Source organism: Passer domesticus, chromosome 3 (genome assembly GCF_036417665.1).
Source record: "Passer domesticus isolate bPasDom1 chromosome 3, bPasDom1.hap1, whole genome shotgun sequence".
NCBI classification, from domain to species: Eukaryota; Metazoa; Chordata; class Aves; order Passeriformes; family Passeridae; genus Passer; species Passer domesticus.
Window position 1 is genome coordinate 58,584,711 of NC_087476.1, and position 24,177 is coordinate 58,608,887.

Below are 24,177 nucleotides of genomic sequence, written 5' to 3' on the forward strand. Positions count from 1 at the left end.
GGTGGGCCATACCTGACATATTTGTTCAATGCATGCTGTCTAAAAAGGTGGGCCTTCTTGTTTAAAATGGCCAGTTGCATTTCATTTGCAGAAGTTGCTACATTTGTTTATGTATAAGGAATCCATGAGGGTATATAATGCATTGAGATTCAGTTCATCATTTTCTGCCAATCAATACACCAATATAAAGGTAATGGGGACTTATTTTCTACAAAGCACATTGTGTTTTTGAATCTTGCACAGAATCAGCAGTTAAAATCTATCTGCTCAACTGACTTGACATCATCACCTTCCAAGTAATTTTCTCCCTTATGTTGATGGATCTGACTTGAAATGGCAAATACCTATCACATCTATAAGGAAGTAGAGATCTAACACAAATATTTCCAAAGGGACACTTCAAAAATCCATTTTATTACTTTAATGAAAGATAAAGACATAAATTTCACTTTTTTCTTTTTGACTGAAACTGTCAACAGCTGGAAAGAGTGACCAGGAAAGATTAAATTTGGTGGTCTCTGTGTGCTAAATTAAATGGCATGGGAAAATACTCTTTCAGTGCAAGCCAAAAATGGAAGAACTCAGAGCCTTCAATTAACTTGCTTCAAGAACTCTGCTATTAGGACATTAGATCATGAATTTGGTCTCAGATATGTTGCTATAATACATTTGCATGGTTGCTATGATCATGAGGCCTCAGAAAATCTATGGTTTCCTAGAGTTCAAAAGTTCTCATAAGGATATATGAGAAATCAGGCTTATTGGCTGTGGTTAAATGCTCCCCAGTAAAGTAAGTATGGGGTGATGGTTCCCTAGTGTTTCTATGACTTCCACTTGCATTTTTGATTCTGTCTCCCTGATAAATCTGAATCTGTATGGGGAAGCATTCAAAAATGAAAATATAATCTTCAAAACAATGCCAAGCTTAGCAAGGGTTCCCTTTGTACGTGTTCAGAAAAGAATTATTTCTGTGCTTGAGAGTACTTAATTTTCTTGTTCATATATGTATAGCACCTCACTATGAGGACCTCAGCAAAGTAAATTTTAAAGTTCAGGTGGCCAACAGATACATAAACACTAATTTAGCAAATATGCTAAATTATTAGCTGGAACTAAATATTCCAGGAAGCAGCGATGATTAAAACATCAGGTCTTGTGTTATCTGAATCCACACTATTGTAGCCCAGATGGAAAGTTGCTTATCGCATAACGTAGGATCACGTATTATAAAAAAAATATTGAAAGGACATGGCACATTAAACAGCACCAGAGCATTCCATACAAAAGCTCAGTTAGATCAGGACTTCTACTGTCTGAGAATACCAAGACAGAAAGTTAATGGACTGAGGCAGGAACAAAGAGAACAAAGAGTGCCTAATTACTTTCCAAGCATTTGATTGCACAATCTACCTATTTACAAGGCTCTCACTGTATAAACATTGTTAATCCAAATAAAAAAATGACCACATTTCTGCAGCTGCTAAATGGTGTTTGGAAGTGTCATTTTCTTCATTGCCCCAGAATTACTCTGCTGCAACACTGGGTGTCAGAAGGGGAATTTCCAAAAAGCTGAATAAAAAGGTAGCAAAGTTTTGGGGTTTTTTTCTGGTTTTTCTTTTCTTTTTACTATGCCTTTAGTAGCATGATCCAGCACTTCTTGCTTTGTGCTTTACAAAAAAAAAATTGTAATATAAGCTTTCATGGCTGATCTCAAAAGGAACACAAACTTTCAAACACTAAAACACTTCACAGCAAACCATATTTTTCTGCAGTGAAGTAGGGTATTGAAGAATAATACTGCAATGAAACAATTCAAAAGGCAAATAATGAAATGTTACCAGAACATCTTCGGAGGGGGAGTTATAAGAAGTTTGAGTGTTGTACTGCTTATGTTTATGGCAGGCACACCTCTGCAATCTACATAATTGAAAATGGAATGGGCCATCTTAGAGTGTTTAATAGATTTGGTAAGGAGAGATGGTTAAAATTATATATTGTTAATAAAAAGCTCACTAGTTTTAAGGACAGAACACCTATTTAGCTCGGCAGGAGAAAGGAAACCTGAAGTACTGTGCGCCACTTTGGGGAAAAATCTAATTTCTGTTCTTGAGCTTGTCCCTTTAGTTGTCTCTTCTGATTGCTCCACCATTTGCCACTGTGAGGAGGCAAAGAGGCAGAGCCATCTGCTACTCACTCCAGTACACAATTCCTACTTAGTAAATGAAAAGGGGAAGCACAGCTGCAGTCCTGGCCAACAGTAAGCTTCTTCATGCCAAGAAATTTTATACATTAATCTAAGTGCAAGCAACAGTTACCCTTATTTTGAGAGTTTGTAATGTCAGTGATATTGGAACTCTTCTCTAAGCATTTCAAGAGGGGAGAAGCTAATTTACCAGGCTATAGATAGGATGGTCAAAGTGAACTTTAATTTCAGCTCAGAGGGGAACCTTTTTGTAAAGATGATTGCTACTTTTTTCCCCAAGGAAAATATGGTTGATGTAACCAATCTGTATTGCAGTAAGCATCTGAAAGCTATCAAAAAGGAATTTATCATTCAAGTGAAGCTGATGGAAATAAATAAAGTTAATTTAATGCTAAGTGACTAATGGAATGCGGAAAACAGGCTTACATTGAAAGAAGCACTGCTGGCCTAGTAGAGTAGGATGTTATTTACTGCAGTTAATCAAGAATGGGCCTTAATTTAATATCTTTATTAAAAGACTACTGCACAAAATATAAGAATATTAAATTTCATCTCTATGATGACAGATGCTGAAGGTCTTTGCAAATACCAGACAGGATTGGCTTCTTGAACAGCAAAAAAGTAGGTAAATCTAATAAGTTGAAGAAGCAGCAGTTGTATATGATATTTAAGTAACAAGCCCTAAGTGAGAGTGAGGGAGATAACTGTGAAAAGAATCATGGCAAAAAAACCCCAAACCTTGTGTTTGAGCTACTGTGTAGCCATGAGTATAATTTTGTGGGCAAAGGCACAAAGGGTGATGTGGTTTGGTCTGTTCCAGGAACAGACCAAATATCCACTTTAATATCCACTAGTCATTTGGGGAGGCTTGGGGAGAGCAGGAAATGGAGTTTGGCACTATGGCACTTAGACCTGAATAGAGCTGCTCAAGAGAGACAATGTAAACACCCCTGAGCAAACTGAACCACTATTTTAATCTTTTAACATTTTAATCACTTCAAAAATTCACAGGCAAAGATCCAGGTGTGCACTTATGACAGCTCTATTAAACTGATGAAGAAAGAGGAATTGCTTCTTGGATTTTCTTTCCCACCTAGCATACGATTACTAGTACTGCTTGGATGAGACTCCAGTTAAATCCACAACGTAATGTCTAGTTTAATCCTGCACCTTGCTTAGCATCACACTATATTTGCTTGTCCTTTTGTGGTGATAATGGAGAAGGCAAAGTGATATGATACTTACTATACACAAAGCATGGCCCTTCTAATTTTTTAGATGAAATTTCCTTCACAACTTCTTGTGTGATAAACCTTTTGGGATTGACTTTATTTCTCCTTTATACTAAACTCTAACAGGGTTTGCTGATCCAGTGCAAGATCAAACACAAAGTACTCTGATCAGAGGCATGTCAAAATATTAAAGAACACAGTGACAGCTTGTACCGCATTATCAGTTAAAACCACATTATACATCAACCGCAACCTGTCTGCCTTGCGCATTTGATTAAGTTTCCTATTCAGCAGTGACTCATTCGTATTCCATGCTTGTCTGAATGACAAATTGAACATTGTGTTGTGCTGCTACAAGATGTGTTAATAAACAGTGCTGGAAAGCCTTGATCTGAAAGGTGCCACAGCAATGCCACTGCTAGGACAGGGGTTGATCCCAAAGCTGCTCTTTGAGCCAGGGGCTCGCACCTACGACCAGAAACCTCAGAAGGCTGGCAGAAGTGGTTTGACTACACAGGAGAGTGGAAAAGCACACACAATGTGTTCCTTGAGTACAATGGTGCCAGTGCAAGCGTGCTGATCTGCCAAAGACATCGCCCCTCCTCCTCGCTGTTAGTGGCTGCAGAGTAAAGCCCCTCTCCTCCCTTTCTTTTCTCCCTATGAGAAACAAAATGCCAAGCTTCATAGCAGACTGGAGCTGAATAATTAGTTCTCTTTCTCCATCAGACAGAAAGATGGAGTTTACGTAGATCTCCTATTTTCTATGTGGTTTCCTTTTGTTTCAAAGGGGAAAAAAAACCTTAAAAATAGGCAGCTTAGTGCATGTGGAATCAGTACAAGATACTTATTCTGTTTGTTACATGTTAGTTTTACAACTATGCCACTTTACTCACAGTCCCTAACTATGCATGTAAAGCAAACTTTTTAAAAGAAGTGATCATGTAAATATCTACATGGTAAATAGTTTTGCTCTTTACTTCATTTACAATGAGAATAAAGCATTGATTTTGCTTATGGAAAAAAAATAATACTCTTAAGGTATATTTTTGTCCACTTGTCTGTGGCTCAGTCACTGTATTAAATCTGGTGTTCACTGCTTTCTTTGACTCTAACAGGAGTTATTTAAAAAAAATACTTAATTTTGTGTTTTGTCTTTCCAACATAAAATCTTTGACTCTACAAACAAATCAGATAATTTTTGATATGCAGAGAATAAATGAGATTTAGGTTAAATAAGATTTATTATTAGATTTCATAAGAACAAATATACGTTAATCACACTTTCTGATTATTTTAGCAGTGTGCAAAACACTGAAATAGCAAAAGATGTCCCTCTTACACATGTTGGCTTGCTCCTTTGCTTTTTTACTTTTTTTTTTTTTAAACTTCATAATTGTTGAGGCTAGTAAACCGATCAGTGAAAGAGCGAAGGTACACACATCACACTGACAACAACAAGAATGCAGAAGCACTGTTAGCTGCAGAGATGACAGGTCGCTGGAGACACCGTGGAAAGCAAGAAGCTGTAGCTGCACGCCTGCTCTCTACTGGTCAGACAGAGATGGGGCAGCGCTGCTCCCGGAGCAATGCAGGGATGCAAGCACTGGGTGAGCCATGGCAGTGTTAGCATGTTATACTGCAGGTCATCTCAGGAGGGGACAGAAAGTGATCCCGAGTCTCATTACTCTCAGATTCTGACTTTTAGTTTTGAGTCTAAAGTATTGAAAACCCACAAACTGAACAAAACTTTTCAGGGGGAAAAAAAAAAGAATAAATAAATAAATAAATAAATAAATAAAAGGATGTTAGTATGTCTCATTCAGATCTGTGGGTTTTGTGAATTCTAGAATATGATATTGGCCTATTACCTGCCTTAATTTAATATCTAGAGGTAAAGAGGATGATAGAAAGTGTTTGCCATGAACTTACTAGCACTCCTCTTAAATCACACCAAAATAAAATAATCATTAAATATCATGAGTGTAAACACACACTCTTATCAGGCATATGAAAAATAAACGTTGATTGCATGGGATTTCTGTGAAGCAAAAGCTGTAAATGGCCAAGGATTAACCTGTATCTCTATTTAACAAAGAATTTGAAGTAACTGAAAGTCCCTTTTGCCAAAGGATTAACAAAAGGGAAGTTATCACTGTGTAAGTCCTGTCCACCTGATGGAGTCACAGTGGGACCGAGAGGAACCACGGCCAATTTCTATCATCCTCTTGGCGTTCTAGAACAGAGTGCGGAAACCAGGAGAATAAGGTACCTGCTATGTGGACTGCTGACAGAGGGTCCAGGCTGTGAGAGACTACATTTGCCCCGTGGCTGTTTGCAATGAACAGGGGGTAAAGAAAGAAGAATGTTCAGTCCAGGCAAATAAAGACAAGCTACTGATGAAACTAAATTAAAAGTGCAGCAAAGGAAACATAAAAAAAAAAATCAAATGAAGTGACCAATACCCATGAACCAAGGAAACTGGCTTTTCTTTGTGCCTAGCTGATTATGAAAATTATTGGAACATACATAGTGAACTCAAAAATAACAGTTCAGACATTATTTTTATGGACAGTAGCTCTGGGTTTCAAATAAAGTCTCTAAAAATTTAGTTCAAATAATAGGCAATATGAAATAGATGTTATCTTATTAAGTTGAATATGGAAAAATATATAGATTTAAAAATCCACATGCAGAAAAATTAATATTCTCAAGGAAAAAAGGTACAAGACCCTCCTTTGGCAAGTTTTGCCTATCCTACACCCCACGATTTTGAAGGCCAAATAACTGTAGGGGCATTCTTGCACTCACAGCTAGTGAGTATTGCTGGATGATTTAATGGAGCTAGATGTTTATAATTCTGATTGTATTTCTTTTGTATTAGTATTTATTTATTTAGCATCAGCATATTTGGCAAGGAAATTCTAAACACTTTAGTATCACTTTAGTCTTCAAAATTGTGTGGATGCAGAACCCAGAAGTTTGAAAACTAGACCCAAGGAATCATACAACTCAGTTATGAATTATGGAGAATAAAAAAAAGAGTAGTCATGTATATGAACAAAGAGACAGACAAATCCTTATTAAAATATTAAGATGAAACCCATGATAATTCTACATGCTCTCTAGACAAAGATTTATGTTAAAATACTTCTCCATTTCCTGTAATGATCAGGCAACCTTCAGTTACACCTGTGATATAAGAGCTATTAGAAATTACTTAGGTTTAAATTTAAAAGACAAAAGCATTGACCTCTGAAATAAAATGCTAAAGTTTATATTCCTTCTCCTTTGGAAAAGCCAGTATTCCTTTACATTCTCATACTAGCATCTAAAAGGAAACTAGTGAATGTAAACAAAAATTAAAAAAAAAAATTAATTTCAAGAGCCATAGATTTACCAAGACAGAACTCAGAGACTTTACAAAAAAGTGCAAATGGAAAAACAAAACAAAACAAAACCAATCTGATTGTCTTAAGAACTAAGGAAAAAAGCAAATTAATCAACCAATAGAATTGCAGAAAAAGACAAAATAATTGCAGTTCTAATTTGGGCTCAGAGTATGGAAGTGTTAAGTATTAGGCATGTATTGCTATATTTCTTGAATTTTGTGCCAGCGATGTAAATGGACAACTCCAGAGTTGCCACTGTAGCCATTGATTAGGTCCTGCACAGCTAGCTGGTTTGAATTATGTTTTTGTGCCCTTCAGCTCTACTTAGCCCTTCATCCAAAGTCTCAATAAGACCATCTGCAACCTGCGTCAGAAATGACAAAAGAACTTATTGAGATTCTTGATGAAGCAGCTCTGAAGAGAAGGCCAAACAGAAATGGAGGACTGATTATACCAGACAAGACCAGACTTTGGGGTGCTGCCATCACTAGAGCAAAATACAAGAGACACGACATGCCATACCATGGTAAACCAACCACACTGACAGCCCTGGTTTCAGATAGTATTTACCACTTCTGATTTCATGCAGGATGGGATATGCAGCAGGGTTGGGGAAAGCAGCTGTGTTTTCCTTTTGGTTTATGACATTTCCTTTCCTAACAAGTGGGAAGGGGTGACTTCCAGCTGGCTAGAACTGCTGTAGATATCTAGAGTTCCCACCCAAGAGGTGGAAGAAAATAATTGACATGAAATTACCGTTCTCTGTCTGCTTGGAGTGCTTCTTCCAGATACAGGACTCACTGAGCCTGATGTGTCTAATTCATCAGAAGACCATGAAGACAATTCCTAAAGTTCAGAAGGAACGGAGCTCAGAAATACAGCAACTAGCTGTACAGGTAAGCAAACTAGAAAAATTACCCTGAGTGAAATTCCAGCAGAGTTATTTCCAATCCAAATAAAATAAAGCAGCTAAATTTTGTTACCAAATTTTAAAAGACTAAGGCATTAAATGTTTTCTCTGTCAGCCCTAAAGGAGAAGAAAAGCAAACAATAGTTAAAACTTCCTTTGCTTAGGTGACACATTTTCTACCAAAGTCAATACACGGGAAAAAACAGTAGTCCTTTGTTGGCTGTGAACTACTAGAAGAGTTTGGTACTACCAAGATCTTAATTAAACAGGCAGAAATCCACTAAAAGGACGGAAGAGTTGAGTTCTTGTGCTTTAAGCACTCTGCTAATCCAAGTCCTTTTAAAAAACTGAACTAAAGGAGAGCCTTGAAATCTTTACTCTGTAGCTGTCACTGCTGGCAAAGACATATGTGAAACTCCCCCTCAAATACGTGAGATACACAACTTGAAAAGATTTGGACTATAACTCACAGCCTAAGAGGCACATATAAGGGACTCCTTACCCTATTACAGAATTTATTTTATGCTTTTTTTCCCTCTCTTTCACAGAGTGTGCATTAACTTCCTTTCCAGTGACAACTGACATATTATAATTTTCAGTACTGCTGCTTGAATAATTATCTCATATACTTTGCCAGTTGACTGATTCAGTAATAGCAGGGTAAACAAACTGAGAAGTTCAGTAATTGCTACACCAAATAGAAAAAAAAAATACTGAATTTACCCCCTCCACCCCATATCAGAAGAGATCTTTACAATATGAAGTTTAAGATTACTTTATGATATTTAAGATTATATGTTCCATCTTGATAAACACTGCAAACCACAGAAACAGAGCAGCCAATAGCAATGACCAGAGAAAGGCAGTTGGAACAGCAGGAAACACGCTCAGTGAACAGAAAGAAATATAAAGACGTGACTTACCAGCTGACTGCTTGAAATGTCTAGAATTTTCTCTAGGTCTTTAATATGACGTGTAACCTCTTTCAAGAGCAGCTTCAGTCTGTTTCCAATGACATGTACCTTTTCTTTGGCTTCAAGACAATCCTTGCCTTCAGCATTGACTAGCAATTGGCAAGACATATCCTGCAGTGATGCCACCTTCAACTGAGACTCCAGCAGCTCACGTCTGATTTGCTGTTGCCAAGGCAAGCATCAAATTTTTTTAATAGTAGTAAAAAAAAAAAAAAGTAGAACTCACAAAACTCAACATTTTAAGCCAAAGAAATGGGAAAAAAAACCCCGAGAAGCAATATAAATTCCTAATCTGACCGGAGGATATACAGCAGACTAGTAGTTGCTTAAGATTTAAAATCACATGTTGTGCTACTAAGGAAAGTGAGTGGCATTCCCTACCAAGGCAAAGTCAGTCACTGACACTAGTCTCACAGCTCTGTGTTAACACACAATGTGCAGTGCTAACCCCCACGAGAAAGAGAAATTTGATTAGATGTTTTTCTGGTGATCTCCCAAAACATTGGGAGAGAAAAGGGTGATTATAGTCCTACCATAAGAAGTCTGTGATGATCCTGCAGTATTTCTGAGTCCAGATTTGGATTGATGGGCACAATCTCATTTTTTCTTCTGTCAATATTCTCCAACCAAAGCAGCAAACCATGGCTCAGTTCGTGGAAATCCTACAAATGACGAATCATGGTTTTAACAGGGTAGTAGACTATTCCAGTCAAACTCAGGTTTTTAGTTTATCTTCTGATACCTTCTACTAGCTAAATAAAATAACTTCCAAGAAGTATACAATAGGCTATTATAACACTATTCCAGAGATGACAAATTTTGTAAATATTGGGCTGTAAATACATGTTTTAGGTAGCACAGGTGTACCCTTGAGAAAAACACACGCCAAAGCTGTATGGCTTTCATGGGTAAGTTTCAGATGGATCGTGAGCACACTAGGTAACTAAATGGTTTATAATTTCACTATATGGGCTGCTGACAATTTGAAATAGGCACAGTACAGACCTGGCACTGTATTAATGCAGCCTGCAATGAGCTGCGCCAGTCTTCGATCATGCTGCACACGTGCTCCCAGCGCACGTTCATCTGAGACAGGCGCTCCTGCAGCTTCTTGCTCTCCTCGCTGTCAGACTGAGTGAACTCTGAGCTGCACAGGTTGATGGACAAGATGATTGCTTTGCGGTTATCAATTGCCTTCTGCAGCTCCTTGAGGGTAAGACAAAGGGGAAGAAAGAATGAAAATTGGTAAATTGTGACTTTCAGAAACACAAAGTAGAGAATGCACCACAAGACTGCAATGCTTTGCCACCAGCAGCTGCAGAAATGCATTATACTGTAATAGTCCCTTTACTCTGCCTGTGGCGCTTCTGGGCTCACTCTGTGACTGCAAGTTTCCACTCTTTAACATCTACTAAAATTTTACTCTAAGCATAAACAAGAGCAAGCCAAATAAAGTTGTAAAGTCTTAAAAGCCTGAAGTCAGAGTTGAATTTTAAAGATCTGGCTCATGTTTCAGACATTTTAAAGACAGAGCAGATCCAACAAAATTTAAAGATGTAGCACAACTGTATTTTAGCTCACAATAAAACTTTTGCCCTCACTTCTCAGTTTTGCTGATAAACATAAAAAACAACTTATTTTCAAGTGGAATCTTCTGTCATCAGTGTTTTAAAATAAAAGTTTTTACTGAGAGAAACAAAAACATACAAAGAGTATAAAGAACTTGAATTTATAGAAGCACAACTTGTATAAAAACTCTGATATGTTTACATTGGAAGACACAAAAGAAACCCCACCTTTGTTGGTCTGGAGGGTACTAATGGGCTTTCAAAGAGACGGTGAGATAAGAAGAGAATTCTTATGAAATGCCCCATTTTCCACCTACTTTACAGCATTTACTTAAAAGCACAATGTCACAATAACCTTTGCAGTACTTATGGCAGCTATATTTGGATTACAGTGAAGATGAGCATTGACATGCTTCACATGGATCACCGCTGGAAACAGCCTTTGCTATCCGTTCACCTTATCCCTGGCATGAAGCACAATGCATTTTGACATTGGGTCACATATTTTTGTGCCCATGCTGGTAAGATACTAGTAACTGAATGTGAAGTTGTAGACCACCACATCTGCAGATTTTTATAGTTGTGAAATACACGAGAGAGATGAAAAAGTAACATTCAGATTTTGATTCGCCTGAGATGACAGAAGAAGAAAAGGAATGTTGCGAAGTGGCATCACATTTTTCCTGTGTTGCACTGGTGACACGGGGTAAGTTCCAACACCTTTGGACTCCTCATTCCTCCACACAAAGTAGTAACGTCTCAACGAGGCATTTCTTTTCAACCAGCTATTTTGTTACCAATTTGAGTAGAAGAGAATTGATCTCACTTGGCACTTTTTAAAAATGTCATCAATTTGGGTGACATCAGGAGTTATCTGTACATTCTGGAACTACAGAATGCCCACAGAACTACTGTTCCAAAACTTCATTTGGATAGCCAGTGGCACATTTTCCCTCCATCAGGTGATTCAGCAAATCACTTTCCCAGTTAATTTACCACCAGCATCCTGCTATGTGGAGAAAACCAGCTGCAATTATTGGCAACCTCTTCAACATACCTGTTGCACTCGGTTTTAGAAGGTAACCCATGGAACAGAGAAATAAAACTCACTTTCAGTTTTTTAATCCTGAGCTCAATAGTTTCTATGTCAGTGCTGAGATCAAGGCGGTGGAGCTTCTCCAGTTCCTCTTCAGTTTCTCCCAACCAAGCCCAGATGCTATTAAGGTCAGAGTTGAACTGCTGCCATTGCTGAAGGTTCTGCTTCATCCTCAGCTCCTTGCTTAGAGCTTGAGCCTGGATTAATTCCCATCTTTCAATTACACCTGGAATTACAAACACAAAATTCAACAAAAGCCAAAAAAAACCCCATTAGATTCACATGCACAATTGCATAAATCAAATACTGTTCAGAACAAAAAAGATGCTCCGTAAAAAGCCTAAGCCACAAACACTAACCACTTTAAAAATGAAGTTAGATTGAAGAGAGTGATGTTGGAGGAAAAGAATGAAGAACCCGGATGATTGCAGTCACCAGGCAATTTTATTGCTTTCTAATGTCAGACTTCTATGAGCAGAATTAAGCTGATAAATGCAGGTCTCTAAACCAGGTTATGCTGGCAAAAAAAGACATCTTAAATTACAAGACAAGTGCAAACCAGATAAGAAATATTAATACATCTAACTAACCACATATTTATTATTTTCATTGGTAGCTGTACCTATCACTGTTTTATGCTCACACCTCATTACATTTGCCTTAGCTACTGTTCATGCATTGGATAAACACCTGCACTAGAAAGAAATAAATATGGGGCTATTTCTTCTTGCTAGTTATCTTGAAATGCTAAGGCAGAAGGCAGAAGTTGTATCACTCCATGAACTCAAAATTTACAAAAAATCTTCATATGGCATACACAAGGAATACTTATTACTCCTTACTATTCCTATTAAAAAATGTTAAACAGAACATGGTAACAGACAGTCATGTAAATATATATGTCAGCAAATAATACCAAGTGTTTATTCAGAAAAGCTTTGCATGTGTGCTGCTTTCCATAATTGCTGCTCATTAAATGAACTACATGTTACTTACCAGCTGTTTGCGTTTCAGTACTGTTCATGTTAATGAGTCCTGAAAATTTTTCTTCTTCCTCCTTCAGTTTATATCCAAGCCTTCTCACCGAGTCTATGCTTCCACTGCATTCACCTAGCAGTTTCATCTGTGTTAACAAACCAAATATTCCTTTTCAATATGCACTGTACAGGACTAATTGTATGGACAGTGAGAATTACAATGCAACTTCCAGAAATTTCCAGAATTAAGTATAAGTGTGAAGAAAAAGATCTATTGTTTTAACAATCTGCACTGATACTATAAAAAAAAGCATATACAGATGATAAAGGCCTAAAGCACAAGTTATACAAAAATAACTTAGCACAATTATGCCAAATCATTCTAGATGTCTTAGGTGCCATCTTTTCTAAATTTTAAGACACTACAGCAAAGACACTAGAAGACTGATAAAGAAAATTAACTTAAATGTGGAAATATTACTATGCATGCAGGCAGATAATTTTTAAATTCTGTCCTTAATAAAATTATTTGAATGGCTTAGAGAGAGGTTTATCTTTCAGAAAACCTCTCTGAAAAAGCTTTTTAATCACGGACTCTATACATGCAACCTTGCTTATATTATGCATGATTATAATTCATTATCAAGATAAATACTGTGCCTGAAGCTATAAAACATGCTTTTAAAACCAGTGGAACTTCAAACAAGGATATCATCGTTAGATGGATAAAAGCATGTGTAAGAAAGTACTTCTAGACACCTGCAAAAATGTAATAGGAAAATAAATTCCTTAGAGTCATGTTCCTCTAATGTATTTGTTCCTCTAATGCTACCGTAAACATACTAATAACATAAACACCAATAGCACGTGGTTAAAGGTAGCAACCACACAAGTGACTCTGAGGAGTTACAGCTAATTGCTCTGCTGAAGCAGCTGCATTTCCATCAATGGCTGAGCTAAGCTAAGCCTGCAGCGCATATCTGACTGGGGCTCCAAAACACACGCACATATCCTCTGTAAGTGGAATCCAATTCTGGTCCTGTAGGTGTCTTGCTACGGATGATGTTTTCTGTTTGCTGTATCTGGAAGCGACTGGTGTCCAAGGCCTTGTCCAGCTGTCGGATATGTGCTTCCAGGGCACCTGGTTCACCTGTATCAATACCAAAAAAGAGGGACTGTCACCCCAACTTTTCCAAATTTTTTTTTCCTCCTTGCCCAGGCAGAATAGATATTAGGAATACTGTTTAGATTAGACAGTGAAGGAGAAAGGTGGCAGCAGCAGTATGAGTGGTACAATGCCAAAGCTAAGTGATAACTAGTTACATTAGAGAGTGTTAGCAACCTTCAAAAGATGATACCAATGAACAAGCTTGCCATAAGAATACTATAGAAGAGTCCACAGTTTAAAGTAGGCATGAAAATTATACTGGAGTGACTTTCCCCCCACATTGAATGCTTTGTCTTTTTTCAAAATGAAAGTTCTCAGCCTAGCATACTCTAACCTCACTTATTTTGGGAAACACCTTGCTCCATTTTACAAGCACTGTCAAATAAAACCCTGTAACCAAATACTCCATTTTTATGATCTAAATCCTTGTAAAAATTTGGTAGCTTCATTTCTCTTTGCATTACTACTCCCCACTAAAAAGCAGTAGGATTTGCATCTCCATGAAAGGATCCTATGTGTATACAATTTTAGAGACGAATAGTGGCATACAAAGGCTAAGTGATACTGTTATATTGTCAAAATCCATAAATGACTGGACATCTTGGAGGCCTGCAGCAAGTAGTCCATGACTGCTCTGGGCAACAACACTAAGCAGCAAAATTTATAGCATTTTTCCAGTTATGTACTTGACAAAGACCATGCTTAAGATATCTGCAAGATGGAATTATTAATTCAAGCCATTGGGAATCAATATCAATGTTTTTGAAGAAAGACTAACTTGTAGTTTCCTTATAGGGGTCAGCTGAATTCTGTGATATAAATTAGCTACAGACAATGCTAATGTGAAGCAGGTTGCAGCCTAGAGGACCCCATGAGATCCTTCTTATCCATATTCTATCACGATGCCTGATTTCCATCTGTTTACAAAGACAGTTTGAATTTATTCATAAAGACACAATTAGAAACATGAATAGAGAAGGGGAGCCTTCTGTCCACCAAATTACAGAAAATGGAGCCTCTTGGATGATTAATCTTTTTTCATATATAACACCACCTCATCCCAAATGGAGAGGACAAAGTGCTCAACATTGTTTTTTGCTCATTACGTTAAAAAAAAAATTTCACGGGTCAGAAAAGTAAACACACTTTTCCCATAAGTAATGCTACTACTCATACCCTTAATCAATAACATTATTTCACTAATTTGGGAAGTAAGTAGAAATGGATGGTGAGCCTGAAGCTTGTGTCACTCACAGACACTAAGATTTTAAGTGTTTAGGTTTTGCAATGAAGTAATTATTTAAGAAGAGGAAAATTGTGAAATAATGAGAAAAATTATTTGCAAATGCATCTATTTCCTCCAAAAGAGTAATCAAAAAATGAGAAAGAAGGTTTAATCTTGTGCAATGTGAAAATAAAATAGTTTTCCAATATACGATATTCAGATAAAGACAGTACCTCAACTTGACATTTTGATCACATGAAACAACAACTAACCTAAAAGTTTATATCTGCAGGATAATCCAAGATGTGGCTGCTTAAAAAAAAAAAAAAAGCAAATCTGAAAAATTAGGTATTGTTCTATATCTTTTCCTTCTGCCTTAAGATGTAACAATGTGTTAAGTCTGGTTGATGGACACCAGAGAAAAAAGACCAATAAGATCAGGATCAGTTTAGTTTATTTAGCCAAGGTGGAAGGGCTAATACTTCAGACATCATTGTTTCATCCATGCCTCCAATGGTACCTTTAAGCACAATGGTAAAGCAGAAGGATACTTCTAAGTTAATATGCCAGTGCTGCCATGTAAGAAATATTTATATTGTAAGTTGTGAAAAGATAGCAGATGCTAGAAGAAGAGAAAAAAGTTACACTTGTGCACCATGGTATTTGCATCTGGCTATGCTTAGTATTTTATGATGCCTACCAGAGATATTTTTGAGGGCGTTTTCTGTGAGTGTTACATAGGCCTCAAGAGTTTCAGGGATCTCTACATCTGGAAAAAATAAAAGCACATTCTGAATTGATGGCTCAGCAATGGCCGTCTCCTTACAGCAGGAGTCCTTTTCATGGGATGGATTAAATAAATTGTTCCAAAAGTAACCATTCTCTCTGGAGAAGGAAAATTATGAAGACTGAAACACAGGGAGGCTGCTATAAAGTCTCTTAAGATCCAGGCAAACCTGACTATTCCCAGAGCAATGACCTGGAAAGCAAAAGACAGCCTCAAGATCAGAGTAAAATACGCTGGTATGTCTTATCCCACAGCTAGCTTCATTTGGGCAGTCTCACTTGTTAAGATTTATTACACAAAGCACAAACAGAAAGAATTTCTAACTTCACTGGAGAACAAGACCCAAGATCCCACCTCAGACTAAACACTCATTTGCTGGAGTCTTGCCTGCATCAGGGCAGAGTTAGGATTTACTTGAACACTCAATGATTTTCTCTGTGGGTCTCTTCCACAGCATTTCTTCATTAGTTTGTTCTGCACTTTTTGCCATATCCAGTATAGTTTCTTGCAGTCAGACTAACTTAGGACACAGGGCTGTTACAGATGACATATCCCATCTGGCAGGCCTCACGCACAGATACGCAGCCAATTCCCTGCCATATCATGTACGCCTCTGCCATTTTCCAAGGCTGTCGTCATCCAGGAATCTCCATCACTGTCTCTAAGGCCAGAGGGCCACTGAGATCACTTAGGAAACACTATTTAAAGTCATCAGGGGCTATTTAAAGTACTTTTCCATGAGAATCTTGGCCACACAATCACACATATAACATTTGCCTTTTTTTTTACTCGGAGAAAACAGAGCACTCAGTCTGCCACCATACCTGCTATGCCAGCTGCTCCTCTCAGGTAGAAGTCTTTTTCTTGTCCTCCATCTTCTTCTGAGTGCAGCGCCCGTGAAACGGCTGTCTCCAGGTCCCTGCTGAGATCGTAGTCATGATCCCACTCCAGGGGGATGGAGTCCACGCTCGCAGGGGTATCTCGCCCCGATCGCTCGCTCCTCAGCGGCTGGGAAAGAGGCAGCGAAAGGTTGGAAGAGGGGTGCGGGGAGAGAACGCTGTCCGCAGATTTGTCATGCCAGCGTATGTCAGAGAGATCTGCTGATTCATCCAGATCCACCTCTCTGTCTGAGAGGTCGTGCTCGTCATCTGTTAGCTAGAAGCATAATGCAAACAGAAGCGATCAATGAAACGTGCAGAGGCACTGCATGGTCAGCCTGGGTCAGTGAAATAAAGCAGCATTAGGTGACAGGCACACTGTGGGGTTTTCATTTTGCACCTTCCCTTCATTATTGTTGAGGTTTACTAAAAAGCGAAAACAACAAAGATCAAAGTGCCAGCTCATTTTAATTCCTTGAGGCACATAAAGTCTCACATAAGGCAAATATCTCCAGACTTTTACTGATGTTACTTCAATGCAAATATTAAGTTAGAAAAACATCTGGAATCAATTAATAGTAAGCGTAAGTGATCTTTATAATGAGTATTGCTCTCACTATGTTATTTCATATTTTGAAACCCCTGTATTTCGTTCCTTTAATTCAGTCGGACGTGAGATACCAAAAATGGTTTTCCTTTCACTTTCTCCTTTTGTTTTCTTTTTCCACTTTTGAGCTTATGTTCCATTCTGGAGACAAACTTCTCTCTCTTCTGATGAATGAAATCATTTTATCATTGTGCTTTTAAAAAACACTGATTCACTAAGCTGCCAGTCAAACTATCTGACAGTGCTGGGAGATTGTCTTATGACCAGTACCACAGTGCTACTCCCATGAATAAAGTTTTATGAATCTCCAATTTGTATGCATTTTCATGATGATTTACAGAAATTCCAGATTTCATCAGCTTGCTCTCTGAACAGGACACAAATAACATGTAATGGAAAGGAGGCAGATGGTCAGGGTTGCAACAAAATTTAACCACAGGAGATTTGGAAAGTTACTTATGTTTCATTTCAACATCTTTCCTCATTTTCACATTTGTAAAATGGCAATGGACCAAACAAGCAAAATCACATGTAAATATACACACAGGAAGGCGGATAAGTTTCTTGTGATAGCGCTCCACACGCCCGAAGACCTCTTGGCAGTAACGACGCAGCTCATCTAGTTCTTCTTCAATCACAGCTGCATCCAGGGGCTCACTTTTCTCAATGAGTTGCTCACCTTGCACAATTATCTGCTCAATTTTGTTGTTGTTCAGGGAAATTTCTTGCTGGAAAGCCTATGTAAAAGAAAAGCCCATGCTTTATCAACAAAATCAACATTACAACAATCAGGGTAATTAAAGATGCAAGTATTAGGAGTTTTATAGAAAGAATGGTGTGGGTAACAAAAGACATTGTGCCAAATACTCTTGTCATGACCAACAATGAGCAACTAAATTAAATTTAGGGTTCCACAGTCTTTCAAGCCAAAACCAGTGATTCTTCACGGTTTACCATCTCATTCCTTACTTGTTGAATTTGGAAATAAATCTATTTTCTAAACAAGCCATGCCAATGATCAAATGTCTAGAATGAACAGAGATGCTAAACCTAGCACAGTGGAATTTTGGAAAATGTGACATTTGGTATGGTTCTCTCCAGAGAAGGAGTTCTCTGATGCAGAAATGGTTGAGAAATGTAGTAATTATTAGATATTAGAAATAATGCAGACCCTACATAAATATTTTTTATTAATATTTCCTATTTTGATGCAGGAAAATACACTATCACCCCTGGCTTTTCTTTTTACATTTTTCAGAGATCAAATATTTTCTATTTTGAAAGAAAAGTATATATTGGAATCTGACGTAACTCATAACTTTTGAGGTTGAAGTCTCAGCCTGCAAGTAAAGGAACCGTATCAGGCTGCATTTCTGCATAATGTTTCTTAAAATTATTTTCTCATCATGCGTGGTTTTTTTTCTCTCCCTTCTTTCATCCCTCCTTCTGTAACTATCCATTCTTTACATTCTTGTTGTAAACTATCATCCTTTACCTTAAGTTGCTTTATCTTTGCTTGGACATCACACTCTGAGAAATGCTCGATGTTGGTCAGCTGCAGGTCCATCTCTGTCAGCCATACCAGGATACTGTCACGTGCTGTTTCAAACTCCTCACGCTGGCCAATAAAATGCTGGAGGGTGGAAAATTGAGTGGCATGAAAACCCTCTGCAATAGTAGGAAAATGACTTTCATCCCATCAAACCAAATTTAAACTCAGTACACCTTCTTTCATTTTCTACATGCTTTCTGAGGTTCCGTTTTAAGTAACACCATCTAGAGCTGCAATTAGCTGACCTAAAAAAGTTATCTTCTGTGAGGAAGATGGTGTTTGATGTCACCAAGCATTTTCCTACAGTTTATTTGTTTACTTTGGACTAAGTGAATGGATGAGCTTCCTTCCTCTTCCGAAGGTAGAAAGCCTCTCAAAACCACTGTGCAAATGCATCAAACTGAAAGCTGCTGAAGTACCCCTGATTCATAACTAGAGTAGTGAAATTGAAGTCTTAAAAATGGAAAAATACTTTTAGCCTGCGCAGGATGGAGGTAACTCGCTTTTGTAAATTGTCCCATCTCTGGTTCCCCTCATGAACCATCTGCTTGAGGCTGCCGTTGGAGTCAGTGCGGTTCTCCCGTGCCAGGCGCCGATACTGCTTATTGATCAGCTCCAGCTGAGTCAGGCTTTCATGCACTTGTCTCTGGAAAGCCTAAAGCAGTATGAACAAAAGACACCTTCAGAATTTTAGTTACTGAAATCAGGATACATATATAGATGTCTGGCTTTATTTTCACTCTTCTTCTGCACTCTGACTTATGTAAGCCAATAGATTCCACTGGTTGGAGACATCTCCTGAGGGCTACCCTATAGAGATGCTGCCTTCTGATTAAAAAAAGCAAAACCAAAAAAAACAAGAAACCCCAAAAAGTTCATAAAACTGACACGGTTCACTGAATGAGGAATTGCAACATGAATGTCCATTACAAAGGCAAAACCAGTATAAGAAAACCAGCTCCTCTTTCTGTGAAATTATATGCTTTCTGTATTTGAGAACAGAAGTACAAACAATGAACATGAAACTCTTCTCAAAAAAAAAAAGGAACAGAAATCCAAGATTCCTGTGGCTTCATTGGATTTCTTTTCACTTATTGAATTTGCTGAAATGCAAACATTGAAGAGATTTGAGCAATTGTTTATTCTGAAACACGATACTAAATGAGACATCTCTTTATATTTAGTATACTGTTGTGCAAGTAAGTTTTGTCTTAAAATATTCACAGAAAATAAAATGTCACACATATCCATGCCAACTTATGTCTGGGCAAATGTTTGCACCATGCTCTTTTGGTGCTTGCTCTGCTGTTACAAGGGCCACAGAGACACAGCTGAGGTGCACAGGTGACTTAGCCCATGGCCTTTATGTGTGACTAGCAATCATGAAGCTTGGAGGAAGACCTTGTAAAGAAATTACTGAATTAATACTGCTATTAGTACTACTACTACCACCACCACCACCACCAGAATATTTTTTCAAAAATCAACTTGTATTTCTCTTCATCACTGAAATAGAAAAGCAATCAAAGGAAGACCTAAAATCCTAGATTACACCAGCCCTCTTTTGAATACAAGTACGGTGTGGATCCCACTGTAATTCTACAAACTTGCTGTCTGATATTCCTCACAATGCAATAAAACAGTCCATCTCTTCCAAAACGAGACACCTCCCTTAATAACAACTGTAGAACTGGAATAGATAATATACTTCTGTAGAGAAATTTTAATTAAACACGTGAGTTTTCTATGTAAAAAGATATACACTTCACACTGCACCATGCAAAGCTAAAAATGAGACAAGCACACTTCTGCTGTAATACCAGAGAAGGAAGTGGTTGGAAAAAAGATCAGATTCTGTAGAGTCCCCTCAATATAATTATTCTCTTCATTGAATGGCCATAAAATTGGGTATGGGACAACCAAAAAGGAGCAAATGCGCTTGCAGCTAGGGTGAAACAATCAGTAGAAGTGAATTAATTTAAAATTGCAGAAGTGTTCCTCTATTAGAGGCACAATTCTGACTGTATTTACTAATCATGAAATCTAGAAGTGTGCAGTTGCTGTTTCACCTGTTACCAGGCCTTTTCCAGCAAAAGAACAGCTGTTTATTTGCCTTCCATTTTTTCATGTCAGCTACACAAGAATCCATCTGTTGCATTCCTTCCTGTTACCTCTTTTCATTTCTCCATAAACTACTGGAGAGGAAGGAGTTTGGTTTTGTACTGACTTCAGTGAGAGCCATCTCTGACCCCTGTGCTCAAGAACAGAAAGGTTCTTATATGGTCTGATGAGTTCTTTTTGTTATGTGTTGTTTTTTAATTAAAGTGCAGAAGAAAATGGAGAAGAAAATAAAATTAAAAAATGCCTAGTTAAAGCAGAAACCTCCTTCTGCCAGTATTTTTAAGTGGCTGACTTCACACTGAATTCACAGTAAAGCTGCTGAATGCCATTGGATTTGAATACCACATTGCCTTCCTGCTATTTGGTAGGCAAGGAAATCAAGTGCTCAGGAGAAAAAAAAATAAGAAGAAAAGAAGGACAAAAGAGAAAGAAGCAAACTACTGGGAAAGAAGGCTTTTGGAGAGGCTACACTGTTCTCTTTTCATCTTGCTCCTGCTGACACTCTATAGACAGTAAAAAATGCACAAGTCTGCTGTACAGGAAAGGTCACCATAACAGCTGAGGTTCAGTAAAATAGACTTTGGGCAAAGTCAATTCAGCTGTAAAAATCAAAGGGTCAGTATACTTGTGGTATGGCTTCTAATACAGAGACTTACTAAATAATAAATTTAAATCCCAATCACCACATAGAGTAACAAAGGGAAAGAGCTCTGAGGCAGAGTGTTTGGGACCAGGAAGCAAACATTTATATACCATGGCCCATAATGAAATCTGGCTTAATGAAGTCTGTCTTAAACCAAAACCTGGTCAGTACATTCATAAATGTGAATGTCAATTATAGAACATGGCAATTAATAGTTTATGTTTTTTATTTAAGCATTAAACCAAAACCTATCAACTGTGCTTAGACACTGTTTAAAATTTGCATTTCTTCTTCACAGCAAATACTTTACAGTGTGTGACTGTTTACGGAACTGCCTAAATAATTTTTTCTCTTTCTTCTCTCCCATCTTGTCATAGTCTTTGCAAATATGAATCCAAGCAAAACATTTTCCTCTGTGACTCACCAGGTGACGTGCGTGTGTGCTTTACACACAGGTTTACTTATAACTAGGAGAGAAGCCTTCACATCGCAGTGGACACAATGGAGTCAGGTAACAAGCTCCTAAGCACTGGCCAAAGGCACAGCTTGTCAGTTTTGAAGCATGCTGAACTTTTTTAAGTCACAGGGAACACTATGTGGACACATAACAATATTTGCAGGAACACGTATTTCACGTATAAGGATCCAAAGGGGGGATATTCTGCATTATAGAAGAGGCTTCAGAGAGCTGGCTTCAGGGAGTAATGGAAAGAAGAGGAGGGATAAAATCAAAGCAAAAGCTAGAACATGCAGTATGCATTCAAAGAGGCACTTGGTGAAGGGAGATTTAGGAAGGCTCTGGAACTCTGACTGACTGGACATACTAAAAAGTTGCAGAAATAAAAAAGGTGAGGAATTTGGCTTTTGTGAACAAACAGTGCAGGTACCTCCGGCTGCCACTTTCCACTGTCTTTTTATCTTAGGAACCTGTGACTGAAGACAGCTACAAAATCATCAACTCCACTTTATTAATACAGCATCTCTGCTTTAACTTGGTTATGGGAAGGAAGAACACCAGCTGGCTGCTGCAATGTGATCAGTAGGTATTGAATTTCAACCACCATAAATCACCTCAAATTTCTTCAGTTCTTCCTTAGCAACAGTGTAAAGCACACCAGAGGAGCTTGGGAAAGCAGCTGTCCTCTCAGAGGTTTTTAGCCACTCTTCAAATCTAGAGTAGTCATCTAAAAATTTTTGCCATAGCCGCCAGGTCTCTTCAATTCTGCAACAGACAACAGAAAATTAGAGAATGTTTGAACTGATGGCTGGTTGACCTACAAAACTTTAACCCGTCATCTGCAACAGCAAACTAGCACTGCACCAGACAATAACTGACTAATAATCTAACTCAGCCAGCCAGACTGATAAACAGACCACAGGGAAGGCTGGCTCATTCCAGACTGAGTGAGAATAAGATGAAGGCTTTTTTTTTAGTGCATCTAATTTTGGAATCAGTATTAAAAAAAGTTTTAAGTTTGTAATAGGAGCTCTAAAAAGCTGAGCACACCCTAAATAACTTCTGAAATGCAGAAGTGGCCAGTGAAATCAGTAAAGCTGCTCTTTAATAGAAATAACTGTTTCTAGTACAATAAAAATACTAAATACTGATAGTTCAGTTAACATACCAGTACAAATACACCAAAGCATAATGTGTACTCTAAGAAAGGAAAATAGTTCCATGCATAGTTCCACATTAACTTAAAATAGTTCTGAATTGATGTGTTGGACACAAAGTTATGAAAGCCCATGTATGTTCACAACAGACTATGTCGAAGATTGAACTTAAAAATGTAGTTCTAAGTAGAACTTATAACATAGAACTTACAGATATATACAATTCAAAAATTTCCACGTCAATAGTATAAAATTACTTAAAGATATGAATCTATGGATACCTAAAAGCAATAAATGTTTTGCAAAAAATAAACAAGAAACTTTACTAAATACATTAAGAATATTCCACAGAATGAAAGATCATAAAAAGTTCAATTCAGCATTTTGAAACATCAAATTCTTCCTAGAGTTTTTTATATGACTATATAAACATGACAGAAATAAGGCTGATAACTTAAAAAGTTAAAGAAAATATCTTAAATACAGGAGTTTAAATCTGTAAACATGTCTCGTTGCTAAGTCAGCACATAGTACATAGCATTGCCCCAATCATTATTGCTGTTGAAATCACCACACTACCCTGCATGGGAAGTGTGGTGATTTCCATAGGGAAAACAATGGATCTTCTGGATACGATGGTCTAAGTACGTGCAGTTACTCAGACTGCACCCAAGAGTCCTGGGTGCTGTGGCCCTCGTTTACTCAGCACAGCTAAGGTGGACAGGTGAAGAAATTCCATGTAAGTGCTCAGTCCTAAAATTTTTCCAAATGAACAAAGTCAGACGTAAGAGAAACTGCTGAGGAACACCAGCTACATATAAACCCTAATACCTGGAATAACATTTCACCCATTCAATAACTAGTTTCCCATCAATCTCTGTAGTTCTTGTGTAAATTTAAGTGTTAAATTTAGGTCAAGTGTTAATTTTAGGTAATGTTTTCTAAATTTCGGAGTCATTGCTATCATCTAAACTTTCTCTAGTTTCTCTCTCATCATATCTACGAAGCATGGGAAATAATAAATAATTCTATTGAAGAACTTGTGAATGAAATTTGATGACTGTTACCTGTACTTTGTGTAAAGGCATGTGCAACTCAAAATTTCATTTTTTTCATAGAGGCATAGCAGGTGTTGGCTTCTACTTAGTGTATGATCTTTTTCTGAACATTACACTCTTTTATTCAGTACTGCAAGCATATAATATACATCCCATCCAGTATTTCTGCCTGTGA

At 37.7% G+C, this 24,177-nt stretch overlaps 1 protein-coding gene across 24 annotated transcripts in view; it reads right to left on the reverse strand.

Moving 5' to 3' along the window:
* Window positions 1-24,177, reverse strand: part of SYNE1 (spectrin repeat containing nuclear envelope protein 1) — a 291,288-nt gene that overhangs the window by 1,293 nt on the left and 265,818 nt on the right. For 17 of the 24 annotated variants that reach the window (XM_064413327.1, XM_064413326.1, XM_064413328.1 and 14 more), the window contains 14 exons: window positions 22,402-22,552; window positions 19,039-19,221; window positions 18,510-18,647; window positions 17,560-17,751; window positions 16,354-16,684; window positions 15,443-15,511; window positions 13,357-13,499; window positions 12,369-12,495; window positions 11,387-11,598; window positions 9,714-9,914; window positions 9,242-9,370; window positions 8,658-8,870; window positions 7,581-7,670; window positions 5,705-5,763 (listed from right to left, as the gene is read on the reverse strand). In XM_064413327.1, coding sequence (XP_064269397.1) covers window positions 5,705-5,763; window positions 7,581-7,670; window positions 8,658-8,870; window positions 9,242-9,370; window positions 9,714-9,914; window positions 11,387-11,598; window positions 12,369-12,495; window positions 13,357-13,499; window positions 15,443-15,511; window positions 16,354-16,684; window positions 17,560-17,751; window positions 18,510-18,647; window positions 19,039-19,221; window positions 22,402-22,552 — 2,238 coding nt within the window. The remainder of the gene's footprint in view (window positions 1-5,704; window positions 5,764-7,580; window positions 7,671-8,657; window positions 8,871-9,241; window positions 9,371-9,713; window positions 9,915-11,386; window positions 11,599-12,368; window positions 12,496-13,356; window positions 13,500-15,442; window positions 15,512-16,353; window positions 16,685-17,559; window positions 17,752-18,509; window positions 18,648-19,038; window positions 19,222-22,401; window positions 22,553-24,177) is intronic. The other 7 variants (XM_064413343.1, XM_064413332.1, XM_064413331.1 and 4 more) reach the window with 4 other exon arrangements.